General features: G+C 33.4%; 2 protein-coding genes across 3 annotated transcripts in view; one reads left to right on the top strand and one right to left on the bottom strand.

The window, feature by feature from the left end:
* The window catches only part of Egfr (epidermal growth factor receptor), a 73,861-nt gene that overhangs the window by 4,836 nt on the left and 52,028 nt on the right, over window positions 1-16,997 (bottom strand). The window contains exons 1-3 of one of the 2 annotated variants that reach the window (XM_089713946.1): window positions 7,020-7,242; window positions 492-1,892; window positions 91-223 (exon numbers count right to left, since the gene is read on the bottom strand). In XM_089713946.1, coding sequence (XP_089570072.1) covers window positions 91-223; window positions 492-1,892; window positions 7,020-7,155 — 1,670 coding nt within the window. In that variant the 5' untranslated portion in view covers window positions 7,156-7,242. Of the gene's footprint in view, window positions 1-90; window positions 224-491; window positions 1,893-7,019; window positions 7,243-16,997 lie in introns of those variants that run through there. The other variant, XM_089714009.1, reaches the window with a different exon arrangement.
* LOC149491182 (uncharacterized) lies at window positions 12,382-13,624 on the top strand. Its single transcript, XM_089714377.1, has one exon. The coding sequence runs from the start codon at window positions 12,382-12,384 to the stop codon at window positions 13,615-13,617; it is 1,236 nt and encodes a 411-aa protein (XP_089570503.1). The 3' UTR covers window positions 13,618-13,624.

Genomic DNA, 16,997 nt, shown 5'->3' with positions numbered 1-16,997 from the left:
AGAATTCGCAATGCATAGTTTTAAATCTTGTACATAGTTTATTAGGTCAAGAAAGTGATAGTGACAGATTTGCACAATATATATACTAACCCAGGGTGTACGCTGCAGTTTTGAATGCATATATCGCCGAACTTGTAGTTTTCACACGAGAGACACTGGTCAGGGCCTGGGCCCCAACAGCCGTCGGATGAACATTGGTCATCACAAACCATATTTGCTTTTTCTGAAAAACAATCTAGTTATAACACAAATACATGCAGACAATAGAAAAAAGTGAGCTTTTTCTGGTCAATGTGTTCATTATTAGTAGTGGTTAGTTGGGAGGTTTCAGTATACAATTAAACAAAGAAAAATTTCGCTTGCAATAAAAAAGAACAAAAAAATCGCTATGCATTTAAACTAAGACTATAATAATTTATATAAATATTATGATTCTAAACTATTTGAGGATCCTCAATAAAAAAAAAATCACGCCAGCCAGTAATACTCACCACAAGTTCTCAGGTCTCCATTCTTCTGTATAATTTGTTTATGATCTTTAGATTTAACAAGTTTATTCCAGGCTATTTTATCAGCGAAACATAGGTGTCTATTTTCCATTATAGCAATCGCACCTGAGTTTACTCGTTTCAAAGACTTTAAACCTAACGATTTCAATGAAGTCTTGACGATGTATAATGAAGCAAAAAGATTCTCGACAACTTGACGCCCTCCTATAACTTCTAAATTTCGAAAGTATGATAAGCTTGTAAAATTTGGATGGTGGGCTTGAACATTCAAATAGCCAGTTACTTCTCGCACTGTGCTAAATATTTCAAGAGCATCTGGCTCCATTTTCAAGTAGCGATCTCCAAACGAGTAATCAGGATTTATTTGTTGGAAGCCTGTAAATGTCATTTCCAGAATTTCTATTGATCCGTCGATAATCGTGCAGTCTTTAAAACTGTCGATATTCCCCGAATGAATGGGCCTTTCTGCACGACATGTTTTTGGACAAGTAACATTGCAAGGTATGCATTCGCCATTGACCGCAGTTTTGTTTGGTGGACAACTGCGCACGCATGCTCCATTATCTTTCAATAGATGTTCTGGACAGTTTCGAACACATGTCGCTCCATAAGCGTACTTTCCGTTAGGATTGGGTTCCCAGGAATAAGTCGTTGGATTATACTTCTGCATTTGTGGGCATTCTTGAGAGCATGTTCCTTCATCGTAGAAATTTCGACAGGCGAGACACTGGCTTGGCAATGGTCCTGTACAACCCCCGGCGCAGAAAGTATTGCAACAATCACGCGGGTTAGGTCCAAAACATCGTCCCTGGGCGCATTGTGGACTACAGTTTGTTTTAGAAAACTTCTGGCAGTTATGCGGTCCATCGCCCCAACAGCCAGCCTCACAACTCGGATGGCATGGCGGACATTCTCTTTCGTTTACTTTAAATGTATAAACGAAAACATACGTCGCATTGACGCCCGTAATAATTTCATCCCAGTTAATTGTCTTGACGTGGCACAAGTTGAAATTATTATAAATTCCAACACTACCTCGAAGAACATCTCGTAATGCAGGCAGCTCTAGAGTGAAAGCTGAAGACATCGTAACCAAAAGTGCGAATTCCTCTTCTCTCACATTTAATTTAAAAAGTGTTCTGCCTCGTATAATTTGTAATTGTGGCAAAATAATGTGTGCGACTTTTACATACGAAATGAGAACATATCCGGTGACTTCCCTAATATGTTGCAGGAAAGACAAGTCCATGGTTTCATTTTCTAGCCATGTAAGTTCCAGATTGCCATCGACGTATGTACAATTAGTGAATCTGTCGCGCAGATTTCTGTAGTGGGTGTCGCGGTTAGAGGGCACTGACATCCGGCCGTTTGTCCCGATGCATACTGAAAAGAAAGAAAAATCCAATGTTAATAAATTTCAAACGCAATACAACTTTTTATATCGAACTAAACATGTCATAGTTTCTTCAAAATTTTAAATCAAATAAAGATTGTGTTAAGTGAAATTCACATCCAAATATTTGTTACTACATGGTGTTTTATCCTAATTAACAGTGCGCTCGTTTGATTCTTTTTTTCATTTTTTTTTATTTAATAAATTTACATTCAGAGAGTTAGGAAATAGCACACGTATAACGAAGAGGCGGTTACGAGTGGGCGGGCTCCGAAACCAGTTTCTTCTACTACGCTACACTTTAGAGACTAAATATTACTATAGTTACAATGCTGCTTAGAACCGCGTAGCAATATGATCGTTTCTAATGTTGCATGACATGTTACACGCAATTTATATATTGCTACATTTACACGCGCATACAGCATAAATTATTTTAAATATATCTTTATCATCCAGTTGGTATGTTAAAAATAGTAATCGTACATTCAAAAGCTGAGAGCCTTTAAAGATTCCTACATTTAAAAATCAAACACTTAAAATGTTTTATGAGTTCTATTGATTGATGTCCATTTTGTCGGTTCACCTTTACAACGAAATGTGTACACAAAGGAGATAGGTACAGTACTAGCCACGGGGTAAATTTTACCTGCTTTACAGATAATAGTATTTTAAGGACCACTAGAGATGGGCCAGGCGTCATTCGATACGCTTACATTTTTGAAAGCAGGTAAATATAAAAGATCTCTAGAATCTACCGAGACACGTTGTTCGAGATGTGAAATTGTTTTAAAAATATATTGCATCCGATCACGACGTTTATATGTGCTAACTTATATTACCTACTTTCTCAAGGCTCTTGCCATATCTGCTTAAAGTAATGACCAATTGTGTATCGAAACATCGAGAATGAATACGATGTATTCACAACTGTCGGATTAATCATTATGATTTCGATACATTCTTTTGGTGCTAATATTAACATATTATTAATTTAATTATTGCTGACTGACCCCTCATTTCAAAGCATGGTTTTAAATAAGGGGTCATATTAGATGGTTTTGATAAAATTGTCTCTATCAATAAACCAAACAACAGTTAAAGTGCAATTAAGCACAAAGAATGATCGAGCATCGTATAATATTTGTAGGTTTCATCACAGCTACATGGTTTGTAAACATGTATAAAGTTGGCAAGGTGCCTCCCACGTCCACACTCCACAGCCGATTTCAAATGTCGCTGGATAGAGCGAACGCGTTTGTTTTATGAACGTTGGATTTGGTGAATCGGCGTGTGGGTAGAAAAATCCGGTGTCCGGTCGACCCAGATGCGGGCACCATGCCGATGACATGGGCGATAGTATTGACGTGTGGACGTTGCACGTCGCGCTGACTGCCCCCGTGTGACACCTTTCTGTCCGGCACGATTACATCGCAATTAATCGTCGAACGAATAGTTTGCTCAAATAATTCGCAATCAAAACTATTTCCCGTCATTAGCGAGGTCTCATGTCCGAAAATATCTCTGCAATTTCCTCTTCTCAGTCCGCAGTCGCTATTTCACATGTCTTTTCTTAACCAATCGTTCAACTCGAGTGCCTATAAAAGCTTAGCATGTAAAGCTCCGCGACTGGTTTGTCTCAGGCGAATGTTTTTATCCAGTTACTTGCATTCTGAAGCACTGGAACCAGTTTTGATCCACTAACATTTCATTCGGGCAACTCTACCTTTCACTACAATCTCTCATTGTGTACGATAAATCGTACGGATTGCTTTTATGAGACAAAACAACTAAAAGATTTCACATGTATTTGATTTTAGATGATTGCAATTATTCTATAAAGAGATAACTGAAATGTATCTATTGATGAGCGATGGAAACGGATTTGACACAGAAATTTATTTAACTATTTAAATATACAGGCAAACAACTTCCATACATAGGTGTATTACAGTAAAAGTTGTTCCGGCGATCAAAGTACCGTATAAAAAATTATAAAAGTTTTATAGGTATCAATGCGTTCAGCTGGAAAATGAAAGCTGATATTTTAAATTCAGACCAGAATTGTAAAAAAATTACTGCATTTCTATAGGTACTATATAAATTAACTATTAACGACATTCTCATTTAGAGTCACGTAACGGTTTGAATCAGTATGTTTCAAAGTTTCGAATATAATATGTTAATACGAATTGATGGAAGCAACTATTTGTGGAAATATACGTGTTAAACCAGATATGTAAATAGGTTGCTTCGTACCATTTTCATTGATGGATGTTTAAATGCATACGACAAACGTCTTTTTGATTTAAAATGATGCACAAAGTAATAATTTAATTTGTTATTGCGCATTAAAATATTATATGAACGTTAACGAACTTTAGTGTTAAACATGTACATATTCGAACGAATAATATATCATTATATGCCAATGAATTAAACATGTTGCAGTAAATGTGAATCTCTACAAAATGTTCTAGATTGTATTTATTTCGTACGCACGTAGGTAGGTACGGCGGGATATCGTACTGTGACTTGTGACGCGTGATCACATCCCGACAAGAGCCTTACTCTGAATATTACATACATATTTATTTGTATCATTATTGATAATTCGACGGAAACATCGTTGCATGTATTTTCAATAGATAAGTATGTTTGATTGATTTTTTTCTATTCTAAAGTGTGAAAATGCGCATGTTGGAGTGTTTGCACTTTTGTTTATGTAATTAAAATAATCATTCGGGAAAAAGGCTTATTTAAACACATAGGTATATTTTTTGTTGCTAAAATTGATTGAATATTTTTGCTGAATGTTTTTGTCGAAATCTTAAATCTCAATCGATGACTTTTGCAAACATTAACTGATCGAATCTAAAGATAGTATCGTCATCGTTCGTTCGTAATTTTTAATTATTTCGAAATCTAGAAGAGTCATCCGGGTCAAGAAACTTCAGCTGTCAGCATCTCATTATAACCTGATTGAGCTAATATGGCCGTTAATACATACTTTCAAGAGATATTTTGTCGTATCCATATAGTAAAAATCCATAAATAACGTAATAAACATCGATAAAATTGAAAATGTTAATTGATATGTTAATAAATTAATACCATCATCTAAGAATCTGGTATTTTACTTTACTCGTGTAGATGTGTGACGCGTGACAAAAATACGTTTATATTGCGAAACATATTAGAATGATAAAATTCAAATTTATAGATACTTATGTTTCTATAATTCTTATAGATATATTTTAAATTAATTTTTTTGCTTGTTTTTCAAATTTGCTCGTTAATTATATCTATAAATAGCAGTGCCATAAAATGGCATTTTATAAGGCCAAAACTAAAAGATAGCATTAGAAATACCTAATATGTATTATTAAGTATATAAAATTAATCACGGTTTATAAGAGCATATTTGTCTATAAACGGATAAATAAATCCGGATATTTCGCAATCTTCCCTATTTCCAAAAGAAAGCTTTGGTCAGGAATACCTACTAAAGGCAGAGAAGAACTAATAAACATACTCAATCAAATTGCATTATGCAAAAATGATATACACGATCATGAAGGCCATAGCATTTTTACACAGTGGGTGAGTGGGATCGAACCCGTTTTCAAGCGTAATAGGTAGTTATAATAACCACTGTACCAGCCAGGTGATCATAGTGATCAAAACTTCATACAAATCTGTCCAGTCTTTGATGCGTGATAAACGCATAAACAAATAGATGTGAAAAACTTTCACATTTGCAGTGGAACTGTGGCAAATATTTTGTAGAATATACAAAAACACATAGGTATTAGAAATATTGCTTAGTTTGTACTATTGAAATCGGATACCATTTGATAAACATAGATTGGTCGTTATGATAATATAGTCATAAATTATTTTATTTTTCACTAGCTTGCCGCCCGTGGCTTCGCCTGCGATATCTAAATTAATATCCTAATACCATTTTCGAGATCCACGCTATCCAGTGTTGAAACCGGTGCAGTTGGTTTTGAGTTAAAATCATGTACAGACAGACGCGGTAGATACCTAACTATGTTTTATAATATAGGTAGTTAATATAGTGAGCTCCTATACGAGAGCTATATTTATCCAACTCAATAATATAAGATTTGTGAAAGCTCATGAGGATGTGACGGTAACTGTTTTTCAATGAGGCAAAAACTGCAGCACTTATATTGATTAAACTTTATAGAAAAATAGCTACGATTTGATATGAAAGGAAGAGAGATTAAGACAAAAATGTTGCAAGTGACATCGCGGGTAACAATTAGTATTAAAAAGTGTAATTAAGGTAAATATTTTTTAATGGTTAGCAAATTAAGTAAACTGCATAATAATGACATTCCTTGGTGTCAACTTTATTGTAAAATAGGCTTTATAATAATTTTTATCAGTTTTTAATTACATATTTGCAAACTCGTTTTACTCAACTAGTTTTTTGATTTTATTGGCGATTTAAAAAAAAATAGGTATTTCTTAAAATTGCACGATCTGTAAATGTGATCACTTTGAAAGCTTATCTCCATAAAAAGCTTTTTTGGCTTAATTTTATAACAAAAAGACATGCTTGATGCGTTTAAATACCTTCCTTTGAAATCCTTACAGTATTCTATTGTTAAGGATCTTAAGTTTCTTTTCATTTCCGAAAACAATATCGCAGTCTTTTGTATTGAATTGTTCCTACGCGAGGCCCTACAGGTCGCCCGTATTGACTTGCCGTATAACTTACTAGCTATATATATGGTTATGTTGGTAAGTCCATGATAAGCTTTGTTTATTTTATTCCGAGCCTTAAATTATACCAAGATAACATAGTTTTATAGCGGTGCTTTACGGTGCTTGGACATTATGTTATCATACATTTTAGGTCTGTATCGTTTAGCCGCAGCCACCTAAATTCCTATACACTAACGTGTCAACAAACAACAACAGTCGTCGTACCGGTTTGGGCAATGCAAATGGAAATTCAAATTTTCGTATATCCAAAGTCCATTAGCGGTCGCAATCACCGAACGGTAGTCGACTGTTATTGAGCACTAAAAGTTGTAACTAAATGGGAAAGTCAAGCGTATGGCACTGTGGGCGGCACTTACTCTTGCCCTTAACGAATTCCGAGTGTTTGTGTCGGGCTGGTACGACATGGTGGAGGCGGTGAGCGCGGGCGGCGCCGGCGCTGGCAGCCAGTGCGACGAGGCACAAACACCACAACAAGGTACGCGCACCGATCATGCTGCGACATCACTCGCGTTGCACTGAACACAACCGACCGCGGCAAACTTCCATCGTGTACTGGCCCGCCCGGTTTCCGAAGTCCGCGCTGCGCGGACGCAGGTAAAGGTGTACCGGTACGAAACTATAGAGCACTCGCCACTCGGCGCGTACAACCTTTTACCGCCAACTTTTGTGTTTTGTTATTCCTATGTATGCAACATTCTTGGATATATTTATGTTTTCTAAGTATGTATATGTGTCGTGTATGTTTATTTTTGCATTTTAATGACCCAATAATAATTCTGAATATTTGTATTTATGAATTCTGGATTTTCCATTGAGATGTATAGATTTTGCTAGAATTAATGTGACATATAGGTAGATAAAATATACAGTTTGTTTGAAATATAAATTATTGATAATAATTAAAACGGGAATGTCTATTTTGCATTATATCTACAGACATTACAGTTCTGCCTTCTTACAAGCGCAGATAAACGTGAAGAAGGACGCAGGTATGCGCTGGAGTCGCTACTCTCACAGAAAAAGCCACGTAACAAAAGTTTAATAAGCGCGTATTGTAAGTCCGTGCCTGCACAGATACAAATAAAAATAATAATCGAACATGCAACAGCCCGTTAAGAGCTTTTGTAATGCTTTCAGTGATCGAGGTGAAATTATTCGTTGTTCTATAACCATATTTCGAATACGCATATGCGCTAAAGAAGGTAAACAGTAAACACGTATATAAATTTGTGTTATGTTAAAATCTTATATATATAAAATTCTCGTGTCACAATGTTAGTCTGCATACTCCTCCGAAACGGGTGGACCGATTCTCATGAAATTTTCTGTGCATATCGGGTAAGTCTGAGAATCGGCCAACATCTATTTTTCATATGTACCACGGGCGAAGCCGGGGCGGGCCGCTAGTCTTATATATAAAATTCTCGTGTCACAATGTTAGTCTGCATACTCCTCCGAAACGGGGCGACCGATTCTCATGAAATTTTCTGTGCATATCGGGTAAGTCTGAGAATCGGCCAACATCTATTTTTCATATGTACCACGGGCGAAGCCGGGGCGGGCCGCTAGTAATAATATAAAATCAAAATTCACCTTTATCATTTTCATAAAATCATCATATTTCATACATATTTAATTCTTAAAAATAAAAATAAAATATACAACGTGTGTAAATGGAAACATTGTTGCATTACATAAAAACATGAATCTCTTATTTACACATTAAAAACTCAAAATTTATTTGTTTAGGATTCCCAGAAATTATTATCTCTTGATGAACTTAGGCCAGTGAGATGAAGCGCGCGTTGAACTCTTTCCGAAAGTAAAACTGACAACGATTTGATGAAACCGGAACGAATTATTCATAATTAATTTATATTAATTGTTATATATAATTAAAATGTAGGAGTTACATTTAATTTTAATCTATGTTTAATTGAATGCGCTTTTCGGAATTTATTGAATTTAAAAATATTTGGCTCAGGCTTTTTTCAATAATTAATTAATTTACCAACGCATAGCTTAAAGCATGTGTTACTTATAAGCTATTAAATCTCCATACAATTTTAACATCATTTATACATCCAAAGACAATCATGACACCTCCAAACGCTACACTGAAAATTCTTCACGATTCAAATAAAGTTCATTAGTTGTAGGGACGTATCGTGGTTTTTCAAGTCTCCAGTCAACAAAGGGACCACTTGACTGCATTGTGTTCACACAATGACGTTTGATTTCTTCTATTGTGAAGCAGGTACTGGCCACTGTATGCTCTAGTGTTGCTTACCTGCCTCGCTAGAAACAAGCCCAAGCTTTGTCTAATTCTATTATTTGAGAGCGTGCTAAAACCACTTTATTTTGTACAACACTGATATTTAGCTTTCGTTTAAGAAAATGTATAACGAATTAGGTGTCGGGATTAAATAAAGTTGATTCCTAAGTTGGAAGAATAACACATTAAGTAAGCCAATCTGGCTTACTTAACTTAAACCAGTTTAGTTTAGTTGGAAATCATATTTTTGTACGACTTAATGGTATACATTTCTTATAGGGTATACCTTCATCGAAACATAATATCATGACCTTTTTGTTATAACAAACAACGATTATAAACAAAACAATAAAGTTGAGAGTTATTAAAAATATCATCTCTAACGCTGGGTCATTAATATAAAACATAAAATTTTAATAGTTGTATTGGTATGTAAGCGGATTCCTGAACCCAAAAATATACCCCACTGTGACGGGGTAGACTAGACGGTGCGGTTCATCTTTATGATGTAGAGCCTCGTTCTGGTTATAAATGGTATATTAAGTTTTCTTGTTGCATTTTTAAGATTCAATTTTGAATAAATAAATTTGTGCTGTCTGCGGTGTTGTTTTAGCCTCAAAACCTACGTCAGGATATCAAATATGTCCGCATCTGGTACCCCCAACTGCTCAACGCTTCATATCAATAAGTTAGATACGGGTTATATAATTTATCACATTCAATCTATCATAACGAACAGGCACTCCGGCAATCAAATCATTAGTACCTTTTATGTTGGTATACAAAAACGATGTTATAGCCTTATTGCTTATAAAATCTACACCTAATTTGTATAGTTACTAGATGTTAAAAAAATAAATGTATGTTTATGTTTCTTGTAATCCCGGGCATCAAAATATTGTTTACGCACTAAAATATTATCATATTCAAAATGCACGTTTGGCCTTTGATCTTAAAAATGAACAAAGAATAGTACAATGTTCTGTAGATAATGAATACTGCCTCAAGATATGCATCCAGTTGCATGAGATCTTGACGAGCAATTCACATGGTAATGCCAAATATTCGTGGAATGATCGCTTTTAGCTTTAAACCCTGAAGCGACGCAGACGGCGACTCCGGTGAATAGAAAGTGCCTCGTCTGATTGTTATGTATAATATAATCTTGCATATTTAAACATATGACTTTAAAAATCTTATTTATAAATTATTTTCATCGACATTTGAGTAAACTTTTAATATAGGTTAAATGTTCACAGTGGTTCATAACGAGTTTTATTCGGTCTGATTTTTGATATAGAAATAAGAAGTATATGGCGTTTATAAGGGTATATTCAGTTCTGAAACTAAAATGATCTCAACAGATGCACTTTTGACATACTCATCGAACAAAGGGCTGGCTTGTATTCACACGCTCATAACAAAAGATATTTTTTGCGTTGGAAGATTCCGAACGAAATCTAAACGCGAATCACACTGTGGGAGCGAGCCTTATTTTGAAATGGAGATTTTTTGGTGGAAAATAATTATACTTATACATACGTGTTTCGGTTCTTTAGAAAGTATTTATAATAGTACTTAGTTCAATAAAATTTTCATCCTTTCTAACATTTAAAAGTAATATTAAAATAGGGTTGATCCATTTCCAAGGATATAAAAGTATTAACTATAGTATTAACAATAATCTCTAGTGGGCTCTACAGATAGTAATAAATCTGCCTAAACAAAAACTGCATTCCGCTACACCACTCGACGACTAAAATGGACGATTAAAATCAAAAAACAAACTACAACTGAGCTCGCTTTTGTCTTACTCGTGTCTACAACAGGCTTTTATCTCCTGGACACCAAGCCACGAAAAAAACCCCGGAGGTAAAGTGGCGCGCAGGTAATACGCGCCATTTTGTTATATCTTTTTTATTGTTACTCTTTCATAGTTGTCCGTATGTTTTATTGCTTGTTCGATTTCGTGTTCAGATATAACTTCACTAATTAGAGGGGTGTGGAATTAAATACGTATTAAATCAAATTAATAATGTTATTAGTATTAGCAACTTGTCATTTATATAATCCATACCTAGTTATATATAGAAAAAGAATAATTCAGTCTATAAAGCTTCATGAAATTATGTTTAATGCTGTGCCAGGAAAAATGGTTTGTTATTAAAATATCTACATAATTTAACTATATTTGATTTTGTAGTTCACACATAATTATATATGTTTTTAACTGACTTCAAAAAAAGGAGGTTACCAACTGTATTTTTTTGTGTTTGTTAGTTTATTTATTTGAAAGTTGGTGTCTGCCATATCGTCACATTAAAATTCGGTTTAGTTCTGACAATTTAAAGCTATGATAAATAAAAAAGTATAATATAATAGAGTCATTGATATTTTAAAGGCGGTTTTTTGTTAAAAAAGTGTTAATTTAATAGACACCGTTTGTATACAGTAATATAATATATGTAATTTTGCTTCACTACAGAATGAGATATATAATCAATATCTTTAAATAAATAGAAAATCATTAAACAGCGAATATTCGTGTAAGTAACATTAAATATGTGTACGCGAGATAGGAACGTTAGGTACATAGTACATACAGCGAAGGTTGTATCTAGGGTTATCGCGAGAACATTAACTGCTTTTCCTAAACTATGTACACTGATTCTCCATTTTATATATTGTGTATAGGAAAATACATAATCATTTTAATATCGATCTATAGTTAATTCTGAAACAAAACGTCATGTACATATTTGCTCAATAATTTCATAAATAATGCTCGTTATAGAATTTTAATGATATAATGTGGGTATATAATGTGCATATTTATTGTAAATATTTAACTGTTGTGTAAATAAATCTATCTACGGTACACAGAGTGGTATTAAGAAATGTTATTTGCTTGGAACTAACCAAGTTGTTTGTACGATAAGAGAGTCACCTGAGATGATGGCTGATGATACAATGCTTAATGTCTGACTTTTTCTACATTAATTATAATGCATATCTAATAAAGACACTTTTTAAAAAAAATTGTTCCTTCTTCACTTTAAGAGACTATTTTGCATAGTCTTGGAAGTAATGTAAGCTAGCTTTCCTAATTTGTCTTTTATTATCAATATTCATTGTTGGATAATAATATTTTATGGTATTATGAACATATGCATCGGTAACAGAATGTTCAGAAATTTTGCAAACCGTCACTTTGCTGTTACTAGGGCATAATGACATTGGCATTATTGATATTGATATTTAATGATGGCAAAGTTAATTTACATTAATTATTTTAAGACTTTGTCAATATAAACTAAACATAAATTAATAGTAACGTAGGATTGTATTCATCAAGATAGCTACCTTATCGTGGCAGTTAAATAATGAAAGGTTAACATAAATATACAGACGCGATTTGAAGCTTTTCATTACAAACCTGCAAAATGGAGAAACTGAACCTTTGTGATATATCTGAGGTGTTGTCGGTGGAAGTGATTGATAAAATATTCAAACTAAAGACTCATAGCCAAGACGATGCGGTTAAAATTGAAATATTGCGAGCTGGGCCTGCAGGAGAAGGATTACTTGGTGCCGTTTATCGAATTTATGCTTCAGGTTATCAACACAGCACCACGTTAATCGCGAAAGGACTAGTGCGAGATTTATTACTGAGGAAAACTTTACAATGCGCAAAACTTTTTGCCCGAGAAATATTGTTTTACTCGAAAGTATTACCAAATCTAGCGGAAATACAAACGTCATTAGGAGCCAAGGAAAGAATACAAAATTATTTACCAATTTGTTTCTATAGTTATTGCGACGGTAAAAATGATTATTTCGTGCTCGAAGACTTAGCAGAAAGAAAGTTTTCTTCAATATCACACAATCACACAGATATAGAAAAAGCGGGCATATTGAGAGCCATAGCACATATCCACGCTACTTCGATAGCTATGAGATTAAGGAATCCAGAAGTGTTCTTTCAATTAGTAAAGCAATGCCCAGAATCTTATTATACTGAAGATAGAAGAGTATGGTACTGCAAGTATCTTAAATCTGCTCTTGATATCGATAAACTGGTAATAGCAGAGTATGAAAATATCGACAGTATTTATTACAAGAAATTTATGAGTGTTTTTAACAGTGACGTTTATAAACAATTGATGGAAATTACCTCGACTTTGAGTGAACATCCTGTACTTAATCATGGAGATTGTTGGTCCCCAAATTTTATGAAATCCAAAGATCAAGTCGTTGTCTTTGACTTTCAGTTAATAAGGTTTTGTTCACCAGCTACTGATCTTTCTTCATTTTTGCTATGTAACCTTACCGGTAATCGTCGAAAAGATGACTTTGTAAAATCAGTCGATTTGTATCATAATTACTTGGGTTATTTTTTGCATGATATGAATTTAGATGTGGATAAAATATTCCCCAGACATGTTCTCGACGAAGAATTGAGAAAGTATGGAAAATATGGATTTTTTACAAATTTGTCATCAATTCCATTGATTGCGAGTGAAAAGTGTGACGTCATGAATACATTCGAAGAAATATACCGCGGCAAAGATGTTATTCCCTTGGAGGATCTATGGAAGTTAACACCAATAAAAACTCGTGAATACAAACTGCGCTTAGTGAATGCATTACACGTAGCTGTTGATTTGGGACTTTTATAAAGAATATTTTCATTATCAAACTTAGGCTTTTATAGTATTAAGATGATGTAAACGAGTGTTTTAAATGTTGAATACATAGTGACTACTCCATATGCAACTTTGTTATGTGAATGAGAAAGATATAACCTAATTATTGATGCAGGTCACATCGTTTTCTTAAAAACAACGAATTAAAGGTAATATTATTCTAAGGCGTGTAACCGTACGCAAAAATTGGTAGCAAATATGTCTCGACACGGAATTTAAATGCGATGATTTCTTTGTATTTATACATATTTAATCAAGTTGCGTGTCTCTAGGCGAAATTCTTTAAATGGACAAAGGTGACATTGAATATAAATAAGCAGAGCTACTTTTACGAAGTCATTTTTCAAACAATATAAGAAATTTGCTGATCGTTAGTTTTTTTATTGAACGTTGCCTTTACACATTAATAACAAATTTATTCGTTGAGTAAAAATAAAGTAAGAATTCCTATCTTAGATCTTATTCATTAGGTAAAATCACTTTTATAATCAATGATTTGTGGCGTTTTCATGTTGTAATAAAAATGCGTGTTTGTTCAAAAGGCAAGTATCAAGTTTGGCTGTTTCGAAAACATTGACGCATGTAAATAATAAGAAACAATAGAGGGCAAGAGGTAGAGGGCAACCCGAACTAAAGGAGACCTGTGTTTCTTTGTACAATGACGTTTTGGGTCAGTACCTGTTAATGTTTACATTAATTATGTATACGTACTCAAAGAACAGAGTTCGTTGAGGCCCGCGACCGTTAATTAGAATAATATGTACGGTAATTCACTTTATTTTTGTACAATTTATTAAAAATCGTGTCATGATGAATTTAAATATCGATTTAATTCAAAAAACTTTTTTACTCATGAAACCTTTTACATCTATTACTGTATTTATGGCTTGTTCGACAAATTATGTCTTTACAGACTTTAAATATTTTACATTCACTTAATACGTTAAAACTTAAAAGTTAACATTCTATACATAATACTACCTACCTACCTACTTGATTCAAAGAAAATTCTTCAATTTTTCAAACACCGCAACTCAGTGTCTAAATACTTAATTAGACGATTCATGCATTTCGGCATAATTTTGTTTGCCTGGCGCCGCGTGCTAATTTATCATTTAACATATTTCTTTATAAACCCTTTTATGTTTTTTGTGAAACGAGCTCTTAATGTTCGCCTCAAAACGATGAGTGCGGCACCGTTTCAAAATAATTTATCTTGTTTATTTTAACAGCCTTGTTTTAAAATTATTCTGAGGTTTTAAATGCACGATAATTATTGATACTTAGCATGCTCCATTAAGACAGTCGCACGGTGACACTAACACCGAATAAAAAAAATCAACATCTTTCATTCGACGGCACTTTGAATATTGTAAGAGGCTACCTCCAAAAAGAAGATAACGTCTCAAGATTTAAAAAAGTCGGACCCATTTTGTAAACAGGTTGTAAACGATCTTGTAAGCGATGTTCAAACGCAAAATGGTGCAAGAAATAAGTAATTAATATTCTTTCAAAGGATTTTATGTCGATGAAATTTATTTTCATATTTAGTGACGTTTAATTATAAACATATGTAACTTTATATTATTTAGGACAAAGATTGATAAGTACATAGCATTATTTTGTATTAAGTTTATAAATAATGCCATTACATCATTTGTTCATTAAAATGTTACAACAAAGCGATTTATAATACTGATTTACCTCCGGTAACGACTCGCCTACACGTCGACCCTAAGCTGATTCATATAGTGAGGAAAAAACTTATAGGACCGTGTGTAATTACGAACTTTAGTTCGTACTAGTACAAATGAATATTTACTCATGATCGTGATATTTAAATTTGATTTATAAAATAATGTCCATTAGTAAATTATGTTTCTGTCATTATTTAATTTTTATAAACGAAAGAGAGTAGATTATTTATTTTGACCTAATAATACCTTTATTTCAAATAGGTATTACATAAATAACAAATTATGTTGTTGTCAAGATACTATCCGAAACTCATGTTATTGTGTAAACTTTGTTTATTTTTTTTATTTTAAAGGACCCGCACTAGACAGTTTCATTTGTTCAAACATATATTTTTAAAATCCTAACGCTTTTAAGATAGATCACTAGATAATCGAATGATGGACTACTACGAAAAATGCGATACATTTATTTTGCAACTAAATGACATCATTAAATCAACACATAATGACGTTGAACAGGTTCTGTGATTGTAGTTAGAATAAACAGTAATATCAAGGTTCTAAACGTTTCCTAATATTTTATTAAATCACTATAAGATCATAAGTCGTTAAAATAACTCATTTTCTAAGCAGCTAGAAAGAGCTTTTTTTAAAAAAGAGGTTAGATACATAATATAACAACCTTCTTTGTAGGAATATCAGTTAAAATATGAACGCTCAACACACATGCTTACTTTATCAACCTTTTTGAAAGCCTCTTCTAAGAGCTTGGACACGAACACGACTCGTGCCTGTAATCAAACCGCTCTAAAAGTCGGGATTGGGACATTAGAGGCTATTAGTGTACCTAAAACACTTACACATGCCGTTCCTTTTATTCGTTTTATTACTTACTACACATGCATTTTGTCCTCCGCGTCCATCTTAACATGATATTTGATTAACATCTAATAGTTACATGAAAGGGTATTTTGAAATTAATATCGTCTTTTTGATGATTCGAATGTTATTCTAGAAACTAGATGCTGTGTAGAATTTATAATATTTTAACGCGATTTGAATTCATCGAACACCCTTGTGAACATCTTGTGAAACTTTAAAGTTTCCATAAAAGATAAATTTATTATAACTACATAATAAAAGAGTTACAGGAATCTGTTTTTTGTTGGTTGCATTAGTTGGTTATGGTTCTCAATAGATATTATGTTCTATGGTTTTTTTGTTTGCGAATTTTCGTACTTCAAGCGAGACGGCTGCGAACTTTAATGAAATTATAAAACTTAATAATAAGGTACACAATTATCGCACAAACAACTGAAATGATTAGAATAGATAGTGAGTCTCGTATTTTATGATCTGATTTTGTCTACGTTATCCGAAATTGCTTCTAATTTTAATTTTGTTTGAACTGAAAATATCCAAATTTATATCTTTTAATGCCATGGGAGGCTCATTATTCTATTCTAATTTAAATTTACAACAGGAGTCATTGATTATGTTAAAATCGGAATTACTAAAAGTTACATTTATCAAAATATCTTTAAACCCAGGTACAAGCCGAATATTCTTATTATAAGCTATACCGTCACTTGGGATGTTCAGAAATCAGAATACCCGTTCCTGAAATATTTATAATTACAGTTTTTTATTGCGGCT

The sequence above is a fragment of the Colias philodice genome, chromosome 1 (assembly GCF_061535455.1).
Source record: "Colias philodice isolate Cphi_HAF_F1 chromosome 1, ilColPhil1 Martin Lab GWU primary, whole genome shotgun sequence".
NCBI classification, from domain to species: Eukaryota; Metazoa; Arthropoda; class Insecta; order Lepidoptera; family Pieridae; genus Colias; species Colias philodice.
Note: the sequence above shows the minus strand (reverse complement) of the source record. Positions and strands in the feature narration are given on the sequence as shown.

Coding starts and splice junctions, on each gene's coding strand:
- LOC149491182 (XM_089714377.1), top strand. CDS start 12,382: ATGGAGAAACTGAACCTTTGTGATATATCTGAGGTGTTGTCGGTGGAA.